At 46.3% G+C, this 23,113-nt stretch overlaps 1 protein-coding gene across 2 annotated transcripts in view; it reads right to left on the reverse strand.

Moving 5' to 3' along the window:
* The window catches only part of CLIP2 (CAP-Gly domain containing linker protein 2), a 123,882-nt gene that overhangs the window by 20,053 nt on the left and 80,716 nt on the right, over positions 1-23,113 (reverse strand). Inside the window, exons 5-10 of one of the 2 annotated variants that reach the window (XM_048823855.2) lie at positions 18,152-18,365; positions 16,864-17,061; positions 15,350-15,453; positions 11,834-11,894; positions 4,770-4,874; positions 1,880-2,824 (exon numbers count right to left, since the gene is read on the reverse strand). In XM_048823855.2, the coding sequence (XP_048679812.1) occupies positions 1,880-2,824; positions 4,770-4,874; positions 11,834-11,894; positions 15,350-15,453; positions 16,864-17,061; positions 18,152-18,365 (1,627 nt within the window). The remainder of the gene's footprint in view (positions 1-1,879; positions 2,825-4,769; positions 4,875-11,833; positions 11,895-15,349; positions 15,454-16,863; positions 17,062-18,151; positions 18,366-23,113) is intronic. The other variant, XM_048823857.2, reaches the window with a different exon arrangement.

Consider the following 23,113-nt stretch of genomic DNA (forward strand, 5'->3'; position numbering starts at 1 on the left):
TTTTAAATATTTGGATAATTCACGCTATGTCAAATTAGCCAAGATATTAAAAAAAAAAAATAGAATTTACCCTGTGTCAATGACACTCTCTTGCTTTTGTCCATGCATTCATTCCAGCAGCAAGCTGCATTTTCTTGGCCTTAATTTGCATCAGAGGGTCAATATGATTGCTTTCTCTCTGGCTGTTAGTTCTTTCAAGACACGTTAGGCCCAATCGAATGCCCAATAAAGTCAATGGGAGTCTTTCAATTGACTTTAATGGGTTCTGGATTGGACCTTCGGTTCTTTCTTTTTCTTTACTCTTCTTTGGAGTTAGGATTGGATGTAGACAGCAACTCTTTGCTGTTACACTAGAGTTTTCTATTAACAAACTCACGGTATATTTTCTGAGTGCTGGAGCCCTTGCTCTGTAGCTTTCATGCCTAGCTAAGAGAGAGGACGCATGCTGGAAAACCCTTCCAACACCATTATTAATGCTTAAGATTCTTCCTCCTCTTTTTTGTTTCTTTCCCTCCTTTCACGCACAAGGCACATGCTATTTTACTAGTATTAAGCTTCAGCCTAACAATACACATGCAGCTGCTTAATTTTACTATCATGCAACTGATGGGACTACTCATGGTAGTTAATATTAAGCACATAGTAAATGTTTGCAGGATTGGGGCCTTAATTTGGAGCAGTGGGGTACCTTTCAAATACCTATTCTCAAGCAAACAATGTATATTCCAAGGCTTGCTTTTGGTTGTCTGTACCCGACTGGGACAGGAACTCTCTCTTGCTTTGAATATTCTTTTTATCTAGCTTCTTGTACAAAGTGCAAGTACGGGCAGAGGCTCCAAACACACAGAGACTTTGCAGTGATTTTCCTATCACCTAGCACAAGTTGTGTGAATAAGTCACAGACCGATCCTTTGTCCTTATATCATCTCATAAAGATGGGAGGGTACCACGTGACAGACAACAGGGCATCAGAATAACAAGGCTGGTGGGCTAGAGAAACCTATAATAAGCTCAGAAGAAACAGATCCCTCCATGGTTATGATAGTTACTGCCTGTCCTCCAATCAGCACTAAGATGTGGATGAATCACCTTGAAGTCAGACATTTCATCGTGTGTGACTAGTGCCTTGATTGGCAGACTTCCCTCCCCCCTCTCCCCCCTCCCCATTGTGAGACCATCCCCATCAGCTGTTCCGTTATAACCTTGCCTTCTAAACACCCTGCTAGATAGGGACTTTCCATCAGTGATGAGGGAATTGAAAGACAGAAATGAAGTTCTCTTTCCCAACATCGTACAGCAGGTCAGTGGCAGAGCCTGGATAGACCCATCATGTCCCAATTACCAGTCCCCTGGCTTAACCACACAGCAGCCTTCCTCCCTTATGGCTCCTACTGACTTCCACTGAATGAAGGATGCCTTCAGGTGAAGTCCTAGGTCAGGCTACATCCTAATCTCATACCGGTTCTGTCTTTGCCTCTCTCCCATGACTGTTTAGCCCTTCCATAGTGGCGACACATGCATGAAGTACATGAAAAGCCTCTGCACTAGCTACCCCCGGCTGCCAGCATACACCTTCGAGTCCAACGACCCACACAGAGTGGTGTCGTGACAAGTATCCTCACTTCCATGAGCAGGGAGACAACAGGGTCCTTTACCCAAGTGCAGGCAATGCCTCCTCCTCCTCCCCACTCGTGGGCCCACCCAGTAATGCGATTGGATTGCTCAGAAAAACAATAAAAGACATGGATAAAAGATGAAGAATCAGATGGCTTTAAAGCCAAGAAGCCCAAGCAAATTATACTACAGGGCAAAATTCAGGTTAGCCTTATGAGGAATACTAAGGACAAAACAATATAAATAGAATAGCCCAAACCCATACATTGGCATGCTGAGAAGGATGCAGTGCCTCCATGGACTGCAGTTTGTTCTCTAAGACAAGCACTTTTTCCTGCAATCTTTGGATCTCCTGTTTACTCTGGGCTTCTGTTTTCTGTAGTGTCTCATAGTCCAACATCTTCTTCTCAGCCAGAGAAATCTGCTCTTTTAAGAAAGCTATTGCTTGAGCCTGATCTTTATATTCACTGTGTAGCTTCTCCAGTTCATGCACTCTCAGTTCGGCATCTCGGCACTTGTCCTTCATGTCCTGAAGTTCTGTAAGGTGCTGGTTTGTTTTGGTTTCCAGTTGCGTTTTCCAGTTGTTGTTGCTTTCTTCCACTTCGTCGCTGGCCTCCTGCAGCTTCAGCTTCAGACTTTCTTTCTCCTTTATGTGAACAGCAGTCTCAATATCGTGCTTAGCTTTAAGGTTCTCCAGTTCAAGCTGGTGCTCCATCTTTATGCTCTCTACCACGGCCTTCAGTTCTACTATCTCCTTGTGCTGGGTATCAGGGCCTGTGTTCAGGGTGGCTTTGAGGTCTTCCAGAGATTTCTGATGGTCAGAAGCCAAGGTGTCCAGCTTAGACTTCCAGTTGTCCATCAGCCCCATGTTCTCATTGGTGGCTTGTTGAACTTTGTGTTTCAGGTCAACGATTTCCTGGGAGTATTTTTCATTGACGGCTTTCAGCTTCTCTATCTCCTGTTGATGCTTCTTCAGGGTCTTTTCGTACTTCTCCTTTAGCTGGCTGCTCTCTTTTTGGTGCTCCTTGCTGGCAGACAGCAGCTGGTCTCGCAGTCGAAGCGCCTCTGACTGCAGACCAAGATTGTGCTCAGGGGTCTCTGCCTGGTGAGAGTTCCTTAGGCATTGTCTCAGCTCCTCCACTTCACCACGCCTGACACTCAGCTCTTCCTCCAGCTGAAGGATTTTAGACTTCTCTGCTACCGTAGTTAACTGAAACAATAAAAAAAAAAAAAGGACACAAAGTAAGTTCTCACCTTTCCCTGCTGTCTGCTTCTCTTTAGTAGACGTGTTCCAGGGACAGTCAAATCCCAAGCACATTAGCCAGTTTAAAAAGAAAAACAACATCCTCAATCCGATTACAGTTTTTCCACCAGGGTAATTAACAATACTTTCTTGCATCAAGGCCTTTATGCTGGTTTTAATGCATGCTTCCAATTTGAACCATTGGTTTGAATCAGAAACAACATGTCTCTTTGAAACAACTGCTGTAATATTAGCTACTAAAAAGTTACAGGGGTTTATTAAAAAATAATGTCCTGAAATCCCATTATATTTCTCAACTGGGCTGCTTGCCAAGTGTGTATAGAAAATGCTACTGTACACTCAGGAATATGGTGGATATTAAAATCAGGATTGTACACATCATGAACATTTCCTTTTATTGCTCAGCTCTTCAGAGCCTCTGGCACCTTCACAACTTTATGGTTTACCCTGGTGTAAAAGGAAAAGAAATTTTACGCATGGAGTCTTGTTAGAATTTATTAGCAAAGTAAAAATAAGGTAGAATGCTAGAAGATGTAAGAGAATAAACTGCTGGCTATGAGTTACACTGCATGACAGGGTTTGAGTAGCTTCTTAGCTGTCTGAGTTTAATCTTTCTGGCCTGATTTGATTGCTGATCATGGTGGAGGTGGGCACCTTTGGGTACAGAACAACAGACCTGATAAGAGGAAATGTAAAAACAAACAAACAAACAAACAAGCAAATCTACAACATTTACTCCTTTAGCACCAAAACATAACTGATCCATTCTATTTATTTGTTTAGGCTGAAATTTTTCAAAGCTTCCTAAGGGAGCTGGATGCCTGACGCCCACTCATTTTTAATGGGAATGGGGTGCTCAAACCCCTTTCACCAGTTTGGAAGACTCCAGCCTGGCCTTTTGGGTGATCTCTACAAGCTCCCATGCAGTCCTCACAGCCTGGCCACTACTCGGCAGCCCACCCAAAACTCCTGGATGTGAGGGGCTAGCAGAACTCTGACCTCTCCCAGCGGCCCCACCCACGAGGCTCATGGCTGGAGATGATGATCGGCCCCACCATACTATTTAAGCCAGAAGGCGGCACAGGGAAGTTGTTCAAGCAACTGGGAGATCTCCTGACTGGCAGCTGCACTGGATCTGACTTGGGCTTGATCCCCAGGTTCTGATCCCCGCTCTGACCCCTGGCTTGGACTCTGGCTCTGACCACTAGGCCTGATTATCTCTCCTCTGGCCACATCACAGTCCTGACAGTTTGCTTGTCTTTTTGAAAATCAACTGCTCTCCCCACCATGTAACACCTTCAAGAAAAACCTTCTCCTCACCTGCCCCAAACAATGCTCCTTAAAGCCGTGATGTATTGCTCCTCTAGACAGCCCTTCCTGCATCCTACAGCCTAACTAACCCAAGTGACCAGAGCTATAGTGCTACGACTTAGGAGCAGTTCCATTTAGACTCTCCAGCCTTATCTTCTATCTCAAATTGCAGCATCCACAATAGAAGGAAGGATGTTTGCAACATTGATTGTCACACTTATTTCCTACCGTAGTTTAAAGGGACCCCGGAAGCAAAATGAACCGTGCAAGGTTTAATCATTGTTATTTATCTGGCGGTGTTAATCGAATGGTGAGTTGTGAAGCGCTCATGTCAAATGGCGTCATGGGGTTGAGAAGCAAACGCATGTCGGAAAAACGAGTCACCACACAAGAAGCAAAGGCAAAATCATATGGTGCTACTATTTCCAGAAAGGGAGTGCAAATAAAGTAAACAACAAAACGCAAACCATGGACGCCCAAACTCAAACCAAACAACAAAATCCCAAACAAGGCATTGTTGGCATCAATGCAGCTGACAAGCACACTGGTCTGCCGGCAGGGAAAGTGGGGTTGGGATTACCCTGGTGTCCTCTAATTCTCTGAGGAGTTTTTCAGCCTGTGCCTTCTCAAACAGCAGGCTCTGCTCGAGCTCCCGTATGCGGGCATGCTCCAACTGCGTCTGAGTCTGGTCACACACAGGGAAGAAAAAACAACAACAACAACAGGGGAGAGAGCAGAAAACAGAGAGAAAAGGCTGCAACATCATGTTCCGTGTACAAGACAAGGAAAGGCAGTTCACAACGGGAGGAGAATAAAGGTCTCAACAGGCAGGAAAATTCATCCAAACAGAAATAGCTTACTAAGGGATTTTACATGGTCCTCAGGGTGGCTATTTAAGATACAGTGGACTCCTCTTATACGGCCCATTTTAGCAAAGCATCCCTATTCAAGAAGGGTGCTTAAGTTCCACTAAAGGCAATGAGACTTAAGCAGGTGCTTATGTGCTTTCCTGCATGGGGCCATAGTGAGAACACTTCACAACAGAAGAAATCCACCCCAGCGCAATGTGAGTCAGTACAAGGTCTATGCACCAATTAAAGACCATTCACCGTAGACAATGTGGACAGTTGGAGGCTGCCTACTGGCAGAGTTGCCTTTTGCAATAAAGAGAGAGTTTCAACTATGACGTAGTTGACTACAAGCAGGTTTCACTGTGCACAGTGTAGTGACAATACCAGAAAATATACATCACTTAAAGCAATGAAGGAAATTTAAGTAGAAAAAAATGGTATAATTGAGTACTTTGCATTTGTACAGCATCTATAGCTAAGGATTTCAAAGTGATTTTCAAATTTTGAGTCTCACAACCACCCCCCATGCCTCAGTTTACTTGGGTAAACTGAGGCACAGAGAGGTTTTGTTTTTTTTTTTGCTCAAGTTCAGTGGGTGAGCCAGGATTAGAATCCAGAAGTCTTGATTCAATGTCCCTTGCCCTAACAACTAGATAACATTCCTCTATTGGTAGCAAAATTATTATTTAAGCACATCAGTATTGGCCACTGATATCATGTAAATTCCCTGTGAAGAAGGGGGGGGGGGAAATCAACGTGCAAACTCTGGCTTTCAAATTTTTAACTTTCAAAACTATTTTCTATTGAATACAAAGTTGATCCACCAAGACCACAGCATGACAAGGACTATACGGTTACTTAAGTTGTTCTAGGCAATTTTCTGCCCTTCACTTGCCACTTCATTATTTTTTTCCCCCATTCCCAAGCCTGAATTCATTTGAAATTTTTTTTCTTTACAACCTGATCTGAGATGGAAAAGAATGAATGAGCTTTGGCTCCTTTTCTGTGAATGGAGAAAATTTAAGTTTGCACCCATCTGTTTTCTTTTAAAGTCTGGAAAATATTATTAAATATCAGATCAAATATGGTGAAAATCAAGACTGTCAGGTACATGCAATATTATTGTAGCCATGTTGGCCCCAGGATATGAGAAAGACAAGATGGGTGAGGTAATATAGTTTATTGGACCAACTGCTGCTGGTGAAAGAGACACGCTTTCCAGTTCCACAGAGCTCTTCCTCAGGTCTGGAAAAGGTACTCACAGTGCCACAGCTAAACACAAGGTGCAACCAACTATTTCGTATAAGGAGTTAACACATTGCAAGGAACCGTTCAAAATGAAGCAGGCACGTAACACCTTTGCAGTCACACAACAAAGGAGAGCTCGTAGGTCATAGATTGTTGTCATGAGACATAAAACCAGTGTCTCTACTGAGTCGAGGATTTTTGGTGTCTAGCAGAGTTATGAATTTAAGCTTGTAGGCTCGTCTTTTGAAGGTGTTGTGCAGGTTTCTTTTGAGGACGAGGCCTGAGAGGTCAGCTATGGAGTGACTGTTCACCCCCTGGGGATAGGGTATTTTTGTCTTATTACTTTTCTGTGTGAGTTCATTTGAGAGTGTAGTCATTGTCTAGTTTGCTGGGGCACTTGATGCACTGGATGAGGTTCACCAATAGATGTAGGTGTAGGTGTAGGACCAATAGATCTTGAAAGGTGTGTTGTGGGGGATATATTCAGGACACTTCAAGTTTTATCAGTCCTGTTTGACTCCAGGTGGAGAAGACAAACAACGTCTCTTAAAGACGTCTCCAAACATTGCCAGGCTTGCCAAAGAACCTTAGTGAAGCACAGACATGAGCTGGATATTTGTAAAGGAAAAGGGGGAAATTTGCCTTCTTGTTGAGTGGGGATTTTCCCCCCAATCTCCACATAGCTCAAAGATGCCTTTCCTAAGAGCTAGACCAGGTTCTGATTTCACTTACAGTGCCGTTAACCTGAATTATTCCATTAACTTCAATGGCATTACTATGAATTTACAATGGTAACAGCTAGCCTGATGTCTTTGACTGAACCTTCAGCTATATGGACTCACAAAATTATCTCAACTAGCCATTCAGAATCTTTTCAATGGTAGTAATTTACCACCCACTTCTGTTCTCCAAAGGGTCAAATATAAGCGCTCCAAAGGTGGGATCTTTTACTGATCCATTTCACAACTAGTCCAGGAATCTCGCAAGATTCCTGACACTGATACTTATGTTTCTGGTTCAACTGGAAATATCACAGAGCAGCTTCCCTTAGCATTCCAGTCATCCTGCTGTTCGTCAAAACCCTGGAAGACCACAGGCATACGGAAATGAAAAACAGAGGAGAAGTTAAATGAACATTTCCAGACCTCAAATATGGGTTTTTTTAACATTAAGATAAACTGACATGTCATCTTTTACTTTATACAAACCCTTTCATCCAGCCCTAATTAGACCAGACCAAATTCTGAGACCCACTCAACCCCAAAATTTGAGGAAATTCAGATCCAAACGTTATGGCTCAGGTCCAATTTTAACCCTAATTACTACCCACACATTATGAGCTATACGAATAGCTAATTTCTTACTAAAATACATGATGTATCTCATGAATTCCAGCAGATGATCGCAACAGTCTCTCTTAAGGATTTTAAGATTTACTATTACAAGATCATCTATTATAAATAGGCTTTAGCTCTTTCTTGCATTTACCTCCCATATTCTAAAGGATAAAAGCTATAGCAACATCATGCTGCTAGAGATGGGCCTGGATCTAAGTCACACTGCATTTTGTGAGATGTTTTGAGCCAAAGTTCACAGATCGTCCCTACATCCATCAGGGAACAAAAATCACAGATCCAAATATCTCCAAATTTTAGACAATTCCAAACCTGGATATGAGCTTTGTGGCTTGCTCCTGTTTTTATTCCTACTAATATTTGGGCAGAGACCTCTAGACTCCACTGAAATACACTGGGGTAAGAGTTCTGGAGGAACAAAATGAGAAGATGATGAATAGAAAGCATCCTTCTTCTCTTCAAAAATGATTAAAAGTCTAGAAAACATGATCTATGAGGGAAGATTGAAAAAATTGGGTTTGTTTAGTCTGGAGAAGAGAAGACTGAGAGAGGACATGATAACAGTTTTCAAGTACATAAAAGGTTGTTACAAGGAAGAGGTGCTTAACCTCTGAGGATAGGACAAGAAGCAATGGGCTTAAATTGCAGCAAGGGTGCCTTAGGTTGGACATTAGGAAAAACTTCCTAACTGTCAGGGTGGTTAAGCACTGGAATAAATTGCCCAGGGAGGTTGTGCAATCTCTATCACTGCAGATTTTTAAGAGCAGGTTAGACAAACATCTGTCAGGGATGGTCTAGATAACACTTCGTCCTGCCATGAGTGCAGGGGACTGGACTAGATGACCTCTTGAGGTCCCTTCCAGTCCTTTGATTCTTCAGTGGGGATGACTGGCATGCACCGAATGACAATCTGGTTTACAGTATTCCTATAGTCCACACACACTGTACTTGCTATTGTTTGTTACTTATGACATCAGCCCTCTCATCTCTAGCATGCAGAAGCATATAAATGGAGAAAATCTAATTAAATTGTTCTGGAGGTCCCTGTCCTCCCTGCACAAATGAGATCTAGCTAGACAGCCCTGCAGCTTTTATAGCTGCTAAAATTGCAGTCACAGACTACAGGTGGCCAAAAAAAATCTCTAACCTGCACAGAGCTGCACTTGGTCCTGTCACCCTCCTTGATAAAGCACTTTTTGTGCTAGGCCCCCCCTGCCCCCATAAAGCATCTGACTTGCTCACATCCTTGAATAAAAGCCCAGCGACTGGATAGTCCAGTTGAATGAACGTTCAGGAAAGTGCTAGGCTTGCTCGTTTGCAGAGAGGGATGCTGCAGTATGTGGACGCAGCGATCCTCTCACAAAGGGATGGGCTGGAATGTCACCTCTGTGCTAGAACGCGGCTAGCTGTAAGCACATAGTCTGTTTTATAAAATGACCTACACAGATGCCATCAGCGCCACCTACATCACTGAGCGTCTCAGCATTTGGGGTGGGTCAGGCTCTATTTAAAAACCCAACACTGCTGTTACGTACACCCCATAGGCATGGAGTCTAGAGCTTCGGCCTGCTTGGGCAGCAGAGACTCTGAGTTGGGGAGGAATTAACCTGAATTTCAGGTTAATTCCTCCCCAAGCCCAGAGAACAAGACACCATTAAGAAGACATCATTAAGACGATGCTCTTGGGCTCCACGGGGAGATGACGGCATTTTGCAACCATAGAGCCTCCCATTGCTTGATTGTACAATGTGGAAGGACCTGGAAACAGCCTTTTAATGAAGAATGAACGCTGGCACTTCCTGAAGGATAAATGTTGCAATCACAGCTCCCGAAAGACAGTCAGCAGGGCAAGGGATGTAGAAAAGTTGGGGTGGGGCAAGTGACAATGGGTTACTGGGCTTTTTGCCTCTAGGGGGTATGTCTCACTGCCATTCAAAACCCGAGGCTGGCCCGTGCCAGCTAACCTGGGCTCACCAGGCTAGAGCTAAGGGGCTGTTTAAGTGCAGCGTAGGCATCCGGGCTCAGGCTGGAGCCCAGACTCTCAGACCCTGCAAGGTGGGAAGATCCCAGACCTTGGGCTGCAGCCCCAGTCTGAACAGTTACACTGGAATTCGGCTGCCCTGCAAGGCCTGAGCCCCGCGGGCCTGGGCCAGCCGCGAGTGTCCAATTGCAGTGTAGATTTACCCCAGCTGGCTCGTCCAAAGCTGAACAAGGACGGTAGTGACTGAAAGTAGTAACTACTGGATGGCTCTAGGGTGGCTTTCCATGAAACGAGCTATGGGTTTCAGCACAATTCCTAGGGAACACATGTTCACCGAACAAAAAAGCCCTCTGGCTAGAATGTCCAAAAGCCCCTACTTGATCAAGGAGCGCAAGTCTTATTGACTTTCAATGGGGCTGTTGTTTAAGTCATTTAGGTGCTTTTGAAAATCTCAACCACCATCACATTCAGTCCCTTAGGGTCTGTCTTCACTGCAGAATTATTAGCTCAGATGATCAGCACCTCTCAGCTCGGGTGCGAGCAGCCCCACTGCGAAGCCCTGCCTGAGTTATCTTGCCCTCACTGGCACTGAACATCACCACACGTGTCCTTAGGACTTCTGGGGGCCCATCCCATGGTTCTTTGTGCCACTCCATGACTCTGTCCCAGTGAATTGTGGGGGAACTCATCTGTCCTTCTGGGCGCTCAGGGAAATTGTGGGAAGGAACTGGTGGGTTACCAGCCTGAGTGAAAACCTCATTAGGGCTTTAGCCTATCACCCCAGCTGGGCTAGGTAGCCTGGGCTGACAGCACTAAACTTGGGTGAGAGGGTCTGATGTGTAAATGATGGGGTGGAAGGGTAGGAGCAACACTTGAGTAAAAGCCCAAGTTAACTCCACAGTGAAGACCTATCCCAAGGGGTCATTCTCAGGAGAGAGACCAAAGGCTGAGTAAATTGTAGTGAATGAATTACCCTGTTGCTCCGAGAGGTGATTTCTGCCAGGCACAGATGGAAAAGCTTGACACTGAAAGGGAGCACACAGGGGTATGTGTGTGTACAAGATAAAAACCACATCCTGTACAATCAGCAAGCTCTGTTTTATTTTTCTTACTCGCAGTTGCTTCATCTGCAGAATAACCCAGCAGTACATCATTTAATAATGTCCAGGAACCAAATATCACTGAGGCACTTTGCCTTCGACAGTCTGTCATCTTGTGAAAATGAAAAACACACCTTCCAAAAGCCTTGTTCCATTGCAATTATCCCCTGGCTGGTTTTAAACCCAGAACTGAGGGGTCCTGTAGGCACGGCTCACTGCACTAGAAAAGCTTTAGCAAAGCGCTCCGCACAGTATTGATTTGCGCCTTTCCAACACCCCCCCCCCCCATCTGCTGCTCTGCCTTCTCCTCCCATTAAAAAGCAGAGATTTATTCTTAAGGGTGGTCAACAGAATTCTGTGTCTCTAATGTCCAGAAAAACACATGGCACCCCAGGACCTGCCTAGTTCAAGGATTTTCCTTCTCAGCCTTCTCTGGCCTTGTATCGATTTACTGCTGAACTACTGATTGCTGAAGCATTTGTGCTGGACATGGCCCACCTTGATTACCATGCACATTGTAGGGAGAGTGGTCACTTTGGATGAGCTATTACCAGCAGGATAGTGAGTTTGTGTGTGTGGTTTTTGGGAGGGGGGTGAGGGGGTGAGAGAACCTGGATTTGTGCAGGGAATGGCCCAACTTGATTATCATGCACATTGTGTAGAGAGTTGTCACTTTGGGTGGGCTATTACCAGCAGGAGAGTGAATTTGTGTGTGGGGGGGGTGGAGGGTGAGAAAACCTGGATTTGTGCTGGAAATGGCCCAACTTGATGATCACTTTAGATAAGCTATTACCAGCAGGACAGTGGGGTGGGAGGAGGTATTGTTTCATATTCTCTGTGTGTATATAAAGTCTGCTGCAGTTTCCACGGTATGCATCCGATGAAGTGAGCTGTAGCTCACGAAAGCTCATGCTCAAATAAATTGGTTAGTCTCTAAGGTGCCACAAGTCCTCCTTTTCTTTTTCTGTAATAAGTAATCTATCAGCCCTGCACAGCAATGACTAACACATCCTGGTCACAGAGCTGGGCAAAAGGCAGCAGAAATTGTTAAAGGAAAGTTTCAAATGCAATTGCAGACAATACATTACAACAAGTGTGCTGCAAATTACCTCCAGATCCCCCTTGGTAATGGATTCTTCCTCCACTCGGAACTGCAAGTCCTCCACTTTCCTGTAGGGGTGGGGGGAGAAAAGACAAAATCAGTAATGCCAGGATTAAAATTTTATCAATAAGTAGCTGCCACAAAACGCTCCTGCAAAACAAAAGGATAAGAGGAGTGGGATATGGATAAATCATATACGCAAACAACTCAGCAGAAGCTAAGCACGCCCTGTGGAAGGCAGTTAATTAGCATAACTCATGCAAAGAATAGACACTCCTCTTTCTGCAATGTGCCATACCACACTCCTCCAGTGAGCATGGCTGCTGTACAGCTCCATATGGATACTAGAGGACTTAGCTTTTGACTTTAATCCATTGGCACCATCGGACTGAGCAAGGTTTCTCTGCCAGCTATTCACTGATGCATTTCACAGGCAAGCTTTGGGAAATCCCAGTGCCAAGGGCTGAAGGGTTCATTGCCGGATATTCACGGACAATCAGGGCTTTTCCCTTCATGGGTGACTAGGGGCAGTGTTTCACGTCATGATGAACCAGGCTGGCAGAAAAAAAATCTTCACAAGAGACTAATGCTGTACAGGCATCTCTCTCTTGTGCTCTCTCATACACATAGGCAACTCCACTACAAAAATAAAACCCACTAATGATACAATTGCAATTCAATCTTCTTGTAAATTCAACCTTCTTTGTTCTTTTATCAGATTTTTTTTAAAACAATAAACTTGAGCGGTGGATGTTGCCGTGGGAACCAGATGGACTCGGTGATTCTCCGTCCTGGATAAAAATAGCTCTGTCTGTGTATATCAAACTTTAAAAACAAGCTTCCTTGTCTAAACCTCTTCTAATTAGAGGAGGCATCTGTTGTTGCTTAGGCAAGAACTCGGCTGTCTCGGGTTAAACAATCTCCTGTTTCTTGTAGCGTGGAAAAGGGAGCTGGGAAAGAGTGGGAGTTCTGGGCGTGAAGGAACATCTTCAGACGGGGCATCTTTCAAATAAAAAGGGAGAGTGAGTCACTGTTTTCCTTTTAACTACCAAACACACAGCCCAGGGAAACGTCTTTATACTCTCATCATCAGCAGAAGGCTTTTTGTAAATTGAGTCTTTGGATCACTTGGCTGACTAGAGCAAACCTTCTTTCTCAGCGGGTTCTCAGCAACACACGTCTCATATGCTATCACATGTACACGGAAGGTGCTGTCTGAAGGATCTGAGATTTGGGGGAAGGCACATGTGACAGGGACAGTACCTGGTGCTTGGTAAACAAGGTTTAACTCCAACTCAGCTTTCCCCTCCCTTCCCACAGATGCCTTTAAGATCATCACCTTGCAAAGCAGAGTGGGGAAGGAAATGTCTTTGGGGAAGGTCGGATCCCATAACTAGAGTTATAGGACTGGGATGAACCCCATGCCGGGAGTGTTTCTCTTTCCTTTCTGATGACAGAATAATAAGAATGCCAAAAATATGTTAACTCTGATATTTCAAAGGAAGGCTTTGCTGACTGCCCGATTTGTTTAAAATGCTTCAATCCCACCACTTTCAAGCATTAGTTAGAGCATACTCAGTGCCATAAATGACTACGGTCATTGTCAGGGCACAATCCAGAAGCGATTCGTGATTCATTCTCCTTTTGGCTGTTCTCTCTCTGTGAGCATAATCCAGCCTCACTGCCCCCACAGGGTTCATCTTGTAATGGTTTGTCTCCAAAAAACACACTGGAGAAGACAAAGATGCTGGCAACATAACACAGCATCCTGCTGTTGCCCTCTGTGCTTCCAAGGGGACAGCCGGCTCAGGTTGCCCCTCCCCTTCCCACAGTAGACAGCTCTCAAAGCCCTGCAGTATCGAGTTGCTATTAGAAATATTGGCCGAGTCTTACCCCTTGTCTCTTGCCAAGCTCAAGAAACTAGCAGTCACACGCTGCTAATTCTCAGACACTGACATGACCCTGGAGCGCCAGAAGATTTGCTGTTTCCAGATAACTCTGCAAGGGAACCTGCCTGTGCACTCCTTAGCACATCACCTCGGTGCAGGACCACGGACAGCCTCATCACCAGCCATCTTGAGGAAGACACCCTGTTCCCAATACTGACCTACTGAAAATAAGACATGGTCCACCCAGCACTGAACCGGATAGTCTCATTACGCCGGAGTGCAACATTCTGTTAGGGTTACTAGGTCTCAGACAGCACACCCTCAACTGGTCCATCTTCCACCAAAGATACCTGGTGGACCAAATGTCTCCTTGAATGCTTTTTTCCCCTCAGGCGAATACCTCTGACGCCCATCCCCTGCCCGTGGAAAGGCTCTGGCAGCTGCAGCGCTCTGACTAACTTCACTGGCTGGTGGGACAGCGACACCCTTTTGTGCAGTGTTGTTAATAATCCACGTGTTGCTGCTTTCCATGCACCCTGAGGCCAGCCAGTGAACCCGGCAAATGTTCTCTGAAGTGCTGGTGTCCTGCTGAATACTGAATAATGTAATCTTGGGAATGTCGGAGCTTCAGCTGATAGCGTGTTTTGTCCTAAGTACCACCTGTATTAAACAGCCACAGCGTGGTTCTAATCGCACTAATATTTTTGGACGAGAACCAGTAACGACCATTCTCCGAAGTGCGAAGTTTCCCATACCCTTATCTGTCCAGGAAAGGGGCTGGCCAGGAATAAGTGGAGGCTGGGAATTAGAAGGAGGTCTGTACCCACTGTAAGAGTGAGGTTTGGGAACAGCCTCCCAACGGGGTCGTGGGGGAAACAGACCAATCTGTTCAAAAATGGAGCTTAATACGTGTATGAGCGGGATTGTATGACAGGATGACTGCGATGGCCAGGGACTGGACTCAGTGACCCAGCAAGGCCCTTCCCGTCCAATGATCCGAGATTACTTTCCTCTTCAGATTTCTTTAAATTCAAAGCAGCAATTGAGCCGATTTGGCTGATTACACTTCATGCAGGAAGGCACAGGTGTTTTGGACGCAACAGGGGGATACAAGTAATGATCCCATCTCAAGTCTCCTCTGAACACTGCTAGGTGAAGCTAGGAACCCGAGCCTACCAAACACTGCCTTTCTATTGTGATTAGCTTTAGCACTTCAGCCACCTTACTGGATAATCCTCACTGGACAGAAGGCCTGAATGGTTTGATACGTTAACTACAGTCAGCTCGGCATGACTAATTTCCATTGCCATCTACTTCACTCACATTGTTCATCTGTTTCCCAGGTCTTCACACCACCTACTCACTGCCCACGCAAAGAACAACGCCAATGCCAACTAAAGCCCAATGCATTTTACATGCATTGGAATCAGGGAGCCAAGCAGCTCCCGGAGTCCAGGATACGTTCTGAAAAGCACTATGTAAGAGCTAGGCATCATCATCTAAGTCAAGGAAAATGCACCACTGAAATACTATGGCCTGTCTCTCCACTTTCTCCAGCTTACCCTGTTGCTATATTACCTCTGCTATTTTTGCACATTTCCTAGTCCCACCCCATTCCCCCTTTACTACGTTACCTTTTCTCCTCTTCCAGTTGGTTCAGCAGCTCCACCTTTTCCTTCTGCACCCCATCTACCAGGGTCCGCGCTCGCTGGAGATTCGCCTCCGCCTCTGTGACATACTGTAACAAAAGGAAATCCCACCCCACAGCCAGCCAGTTACATTTGCAATACACAGTTGTTAAAAGCTTAACAGGGGTCTGAATTGGATAGCTCAGGGTTTAGTAGATGATCTGTATGGAGGCTTTCATCTCTAGGGACCAGATTTTCCAGCAAACTCAGCACATAGGAGGCTGCCGGGTACTGTGCCCTTTTGAAAACCTGACTCTAGATATCCATTCTGAGCACGTGAAAGCTGGCCCGGGGCTCTTTTGAAAATCTGGCCCGAGGTCAGCAAATCAAACCCAGCCTTGGCTGGCGGTAACTAGAGCTGGGTGAACAATTTATCTGACAGTTTTAGCCCTTTTTTCTGCTCCTTAGCTAGCTATGAAGAGACTGATTTTTATGAATCAATTTGTTACTGGCAATTGTTTGATGAACGCTTTATGCAAACAGTTCTCAAGCTCTGTGGGCTGTCTGACTGGCATGTGGTTGGACAGCTATGGCACATGGTATCGTTTCTGCTTCCTGAGTGGACAGTGGAAGTTTTATAAATGTGAATAGCCAGGGCCCATACTAGAGTAAACACTCCTGTCCACGTGGGAATAAGAGTTTATGCATTTACAGCACTGCCCCATATACAATTTAATGTGAACAAAACACCATATGCACAAATGCTTGTGAAAAAGGGGAGTGAACATGTTTAACTTTTGTGCAAATGTCTTTGCACAATTTTCCTGACTCTTCACCCAGTGCCAGTAGTGACCAAACATTACTCATCGCTGGGGGCTATTCATTTAGTTCAGTACCTGGTGGCACTGCAAGAAACACTGGAATACAATCCCTGATTGGCAGCCTCGGCAGCAAGACCGTGGAGCGAATGGCCCAAGGAGAACGAATTCTCCTTTCACCAGCAGATGGACTCCTGACACTTCAGTCTTCACCACTATTGATCAGGCATTACTGATTAGAGAGACGCTCACAGGAATACTTTGTGCTCTGCCTCTCCATACTTCCCACCCTGAATGTGGAGACAGCAGAGCACGCAGCAAGAATCAGTGATGGGGAAACCCCTGGTTGCACCATTTGGGCAGCTGTCTGGCTGCTTTGTGCATGAAGGCAACACAAAATGGCCTACGTTGGGACCAAGAATCTAGACACCAATGTAGGTAACGCAGTGAAATCTCCTAGAATGGACATGGTTATAGCAGTATGAAAGGCGAATACATCAATGTCTTCCACCGGCACCAAATCCAGATTCTGTCTAATGGCAAGTTGTAGGGGCTTCAGTTTTGTGGGTTGAGCTGCCAAGATGCAACTGGCCTGAACACCTGCCAGCAGATGAGCTTAAAGCTAAGGGTGGAGCCCGAAGCAGGGGAGGTCTGAGATAGTACAAGGGTTTTTGGCCCTGCCTTTGCCACCACATGCTTCACCTGCTCATGTTGGGCCTTCAGGATGGCAATTTCCTTCTCCACCTCGCAGATGTGGCTGGTGGCCTTGGCAACCTCCGCTCTCTCCAGATCTCGCTCTGCCAGCAGCTGCTCAATGTGCTGCTGCTTTTCCTTCAGTGCCTCCTGCAGGGCAGTCGTGCCAGAGATCTTCCGGGCATAGCGAGAGGAGGTCTCCGTCAGCTAGAAAGAACAGTTAAGATGTAAAGGGTCTGTCACTGTGCTCTTCCCCCCTGTGCAAACAGCATTCACAAGCCAGACAGAGCAATTGCACACACACACACAGTGCCCCTTTGGAGCTGAAGTGCAGCTCAATCCACTGATCCGGTAGCCCGCAGACCCTGCGCTGTCTGGAGCTGGGAGTTCATGGCCTAGTTGGAAGGGGTGGGGGTGAGGTTCCTAGTCAGAATGAGACTGCAGACTGGATAGCTCTTCCAGGCAGCGAGGGGAAGGGAGTTCTCCAGGAACAGGGCTAAGGGGGTGTGATGGGTGCTGTGAAGATCACAATTTGAACTTACAGAACAATTTGAACTTTTAAAGAACACCTGCTCTCTCTTCACAAATAGATTTTATTTATGACAGCCACTGAAGAAACTCCCAAACGAAATGAGCTCAGCTGCCAGGGCTGTTCTTCACTGGATGGCAAGGATGGGAATGTTGGATCCACTCCCCGTGGCAGACACTTGTTTGTCCCTCTCTGCTACAGCCCAGATGATCGTGGTCAACATTGATCGCCCTGTATAGCTAGAGCTGTTAATAATAATATTTTGCATTCCCACGGTGCCTGGCTTCTCAAGGGAACCCCAAAGCTTTATACACACGATTCGTAGGAATTCTTTCCCACAACAACAAAACGTGGCCACCTCTGAAGTTGAAAGGAAGCAGCTGTTAAATACTGCAGGGCAATGCTGTGCAACCATTTAGGACGGGAAATGAAAAATATCGCAATCTAGATGGAATTTTAGGAAGGCAGAATATAATTATCCATGGACATGACATCAGAGTCAGTGCCCCTCCCTCTGCAAATAGTGTCATGGGATCTTTTATGACCCCAAATGCTCAGGGCGTCCGTTATGCCTCCACCCAAGGGGGAAGGAAGGAAGCTAAGATTAGTCACAGTCTCCCCGGCACTTCCCATTTCTTGGCTGACTGTGCACTAGTAGCTGCACCAATGCACCTGCTAACATGCTCAGTACGAGCCCTACCACTTTGCAGAGTCAGAGCAGGAGAGATCTAGGTCCGAATTGCACAGTGCATGAACAGGTCCTCTCACCAATCCGCTCCGGCTGGGTCTGCCGCCGACGGAGGAGGCCACGGAGCTGACAGAGCTGATGGACGAGCTACTGGGGCTGTGAGTTAAGGCTGACACTCCCATGGCCATCCGTTTGCTCTTCTTTGCTTTAGCAGGGCTGGTGGATGGGAATCCAATCCGGATCACCTTGTGTATGGGAGCGAAGAGGCCAAATTTGGGGGGGCACTGAAAATACCTGGAGCAGGAGAAAGAGAGAATGTCAGAAAGGGTATTGTCCCCACCTATACCACCCCCCACACTGGGCAACACCCAGACAGAGCTCGGAGTCCAACCAAAGATTCCCAACTTCTGGGAAACGTTCTATGGCCTGTGTATACAGGAGGTCAGATTAGATGATCATAGTGCGGAGACTCTGAATCGGGAATTAAGGGAGATTTAACAGTCTCTTCGCCAACATGTGGCCTACTGTGACTCCATGTGTAGAACAGGTTAGAGTATTCCCCTTTTCCGGTGTTTTGGGGGAGGCAGTTAAGGGTCCACCCTCTGGAAGGATAGGCCCAAAATATAGGTTTGCTTAAATAAAATAAATGCTTTCACAGGAGCGACTATATCCAAAAGCAAAACATAAACCCCATTTGCAGCAACATACATATTATATTATATCATATTTTTAATATCAATAAGAATAAGGTGGAGAGTTGTTGTGTTTTTAGTTTTAACCATTCATCTTCGAGTATTTGTAACCCTGACACAGCTTGAAGTAAATCAGTAACGATTCCAGTTCAAACAGGAATTCTTACGGGGAAGGACTCTGGCATGTGTTATGCAGGATGTCGGACTAGACGATCATAGCAGCCCTTCTGGCTTTGAAATCTATGAAAGTGACATTGACCAGTCAGATTTCACTGTGCACACTCAGGGAGTAAGGACAAAAAAAAAAAACACCAAGCATCACAGCAGATGGGAACCACGGGATGGGACCAAATTCTGATTTCTATTGTGGCCCCTTTATACCAACTTGTCAGTGCAAAGGAGCTGTAAGGTGAAAGTAAATTAAATTCATGTCCACACTAAGGCCCCTTTGCACTTCCAGAGCATGGAAAGGAGCTTTAGTACAAATGAGAAGAGGCCTTTGAATTTCATCATCCTCCCTGAGCAATGTAGGGTTTTATTAGTCACTTGGGTAAAGACATTTTGGTTTTGCTAGTCTGTTTAACCAGATTATGTACCCTTAAAAAAAAAAGAGGAGGAAAGGAAAGATGAGTGCTGTGGACTTAGTTAACGTGACACCATCCACAGCTCTCTTTTCTGCCTGGTACATCACTCCAAGTTCAGCACTGTTAGGTGATGATAGAGGTTTGCCATATGGGGAGGCAGAAGGAGGAGAAGATAGGACATTTTTTTAAGAACGAGATAGAGGTGACCTTCCTGCAGTATATACCCAGGAGCAGGGTGACTTGTGCAGGATCCCAGATGTGTGTGTCAAAAACTCCCTCTACCCATGTTGTCATCAGAGAAAGGCACCGGCTCTCCTTCCCCCTGCTCCAGATGCCTCGCACCTGCCTATTCAGAATTGATCAAACACAGAACAGAAAACTAGTTGCTTTCAGTTCACAGCAAATGGGAGCATATTGGGCTGGGCCTACAAAATAATTTCCCTTGCCCCCTGCTTCAAACCCAACTCCTGTCCACTGAGATGACTCCACAAATCAATCCAAAGCTTCCTGCACTCTTAGCTCTGTCAGCCAGGGCAGTGCCAAGACTCCACACGTATAAGCACCGGGAGACCATGGGCATCCCTCCAGGTACTCTTTGGCTTGGGTTAGAACGAGGCAGCATTGCAGAGGTACAGCTGGTGGGAGGAAGCTAAGCGCCAACCTCTGGAGTCCCAGGATGGGCTTGACTGGTTGCGGTCACTAAACCAGCCCTGCGTGGAGGACGATAGGATTGACAAGAAAGGCTGTGGGGACTCTGTAAGGGGGCCCCGAAAAGGGAGAACAGAAGGGAGGCTGCTGCTAAGGAACTCTGGCCAGAGGGGATGGTTCAGGAAGCAACTGTCCTATTATACTTCCCAATCAAAACACCAGGATTGAAAACTCCAGCAGAAAGGGCTGTCTCTGTCTCATCACTGACTCTCCAGGTGGGGCTACTGGAGGCAAGGAAGACAGAGCAGGAAGATAAAGGAAAAGAGAAGACAAGATGATGATTTTGATGCAGACAAATGAAGAAGGAAAATACCAAAACAAGAGCCACAAGGGAGACAAGGGGATGGGCACGTTCAGGTGCGATTCCATTTCTGCAGTTACAATAGAAATCATAGAATATCAGGGTTGGAAGGGACCTCAGGAGGTCATCTAGTCCAACCCCCTGCTCAAAGCAGGACCAATCCCCAATTTTTGCCCCAGATCCCTAAATGGCCCCCTCAAGGATTGAACTCACAACCCTAGGTTTAGCAGGCCAATGCTCAAACCATGTTACTTCAAGTCTGGAAGCAGGACCCTGTGCTGATCCTGCTGCTGGCAAGAGATGAAGGCAAGTCTCACTTGGGAGCCCCATTCCGCACATGAGTGCCAGAAACCCACATTGCCAGAAACTTGGGGCCTTTTTGGAGCACAGGTTGATCTGCTCAAGCCATGGTTAAGCTGTCACTGATCTGTTGCAGTTCAGCAACTGAAACCAGAAAGCCTGTGTGTGTCACATCCTCTGGTGTCAGTGTGGTAGCCAAGGGAGACGATACAGTCCGATTTGGGAGTCGTCTCCTAATGCTGAAAATGAACCACTTGCAGGAAACGATGGAGTAAAACCTATCCCATCTGTACATAAAATAGTGACTAATGAATAATGATTAACAATTAATACACAAGACCAATATGGATACTAATATTAACCAAGTATTAGCTTTACTGACACACGACGTCGGCATTCTCCAGATGTGAGCAGTGGTTCCAAAATCGCCTTCTGTTTGTGAACTGGCTTGTAAACGTTGGCAGCAGCATGTGTGTCTGTCACAGGCTGATTCCATGTATATGGGAGGCCATAGAACAGCCTGTTCTCCATCCAGAGGAGAAAATGATTCATTTGCAAGCATCTGTTCAAGCCCAATCTTTTCAAAACAACTTCAGAAACAACCCACTTCTCATCCCTTCTGCTGGCTGCCATGCAGGCCCTGGGCCTTGGAAAAGATCACTGCTTGCTGACCTCACTGCAGATTGGGGAAACAAGCTGGAAAAGCAACGTGGCTTCTGCAAACTAGCCAAAGCCCTGCTCAGCATCACACTGTTACAATAAGCTATGCATGGGAAGACTGGTAATAGACTACAGAGCCCACCATCACTAGTCTGCTAGCTTTGTTTCGGTCCAGACTGGTAGTGACCGCAAGTCACTATTAAAGGATGTCTGACTTGTAAGGGGTTGTAGCTGGAACGCCATCTTTCTTCACAGGTCATTAGTAAAAATAATACCCAGCTCTTACATAGTACTTTCCCCCAGTAGATCTCAGAGGACTTCACAAGGAGGTAGTAACATAATCCTCCTTTTACAGATGGGGAAACTGAGGCACAGAAAGATGAAGTGACTTGAACCTAGGGCCTTTGGCATCCAAAACAGAGATCTCTGCCACTTGAACCTAAGGAGTAACTCCCTTTACTGGCAGCACTAGTAGGCTCTTAGTCCTCATTAATGAAAGAGTGTGCACCGGGAAAAAGGGGAAGAAATGGAGACTATGAAAATTGCTAATGGAAATAAGAGTGTGAGTAAAGGTAACTGAGGGTCACAGAACAGTGAGGGTGGAAAAGAGAAGCAGGTAAAGACAAATACAAATGCTGGTGAATTAATGGACTGTCAAGTTGCTTCCCGGATGGGAAAATAATGGGCCAGACTCATCTCTCAGATATACCAGTACAAATCACAAGCAGTTCCCGTCAGGTCAGTGGGTTACACCAGTGCGAAGCCTGGTGTAAGACAGAAGAGAGGCAGGCACAGTGTAGCAATACTCTGCCCTTCCATGGTGCTGCACACGCTACATGCTGGGCCCTTGTGCAGCAGCTTCCGTCTGGGAATTGCTTTGCGAATACTGGGTACGCGCCCAGTAGCCCTGCGCAGCATTCGTCCCCAGTGCAGGGCAGGGGGTGGGATGGATAGTGCCCTTCGCCAGGGGACGACAACTTTAAACTCTGTGCTCCACCCCGGTGCACTGGCCCTGCCCTTCCCCCGGCTAACCAGCACCACCCCGTCACGCCACCAGGGACAGGCCTGGAGTTTCATCCCTGACCCTGCAGCACTTGGAGCTGTGCCAGAATCATCCCATTCGGAACGTTTAACAACTGCCACCACGGCTTTGTCTCTCAGGTGAGGCAGCCAGAGCCAAGTGCCAGGCACCAAGCACCCTTTGCGCACTCCTACAGCACCCCCAGGCATTTCCACTGTTTTTTCCCAGCTCCCCAGAGTGCCACTCTCTCAGGTTTTGCTCTTTCAGCAGCGGCAGATTTCAAAAGATGGCGGCACCACTCCTTCATCTCCACCCCCTGCCAGTCTACCGTCTCCAGCTCCCCAGGGACAATGGCCTTCTTTGGAGACCGCTATGAGGTGCTGTCACATGTACGATCAGCGTCAGCCGTGCTAACGTGTCACCCAAAGACCAACAGAAATTCACCCAGCAATGGCCTGAAAAACAAACCAGGATGAGAGTCTCAGTCACTAGATGGCAACAGTTAGCTAAGCCAAAGCATGCGTTCTTCTCCCCTGCTTGTGTCCCAGAACTTTGGGATTTTGCTGGGACAAGCATGGTGCATTAAAAACAACACCATGGCAGGTCAATGTTGGGGACAGGGAGTCTGGCAGGTGCCGAGTGCTGGCTCAGGGGATCCTTTGTGCTCCAGCAGCAAAACAAAAGGTGTGTGTTTTAGCAAGACGGCTTTCCTCCAAAGGCTTCATTGAGCATCTCACAGCTCTCGGCGGCTTTAACAGCTCAACCATAGAGGATTG

The sequence above is a fragment of the Caretta caretta genome, chromosome 17 (genome assembly GCF_965140235.1).
Source record: "Caretta caretta isolate rCarCar2 chromosome 17, rCarCar1.hap1, whole genome shotgun sequence".
Classification (NCBI taxonomy): domain Eukaryota; kingdom Metazoa; phylum Chordata; order Testudines; family Cheloniidae; genus Caretta; species Caretta caretta.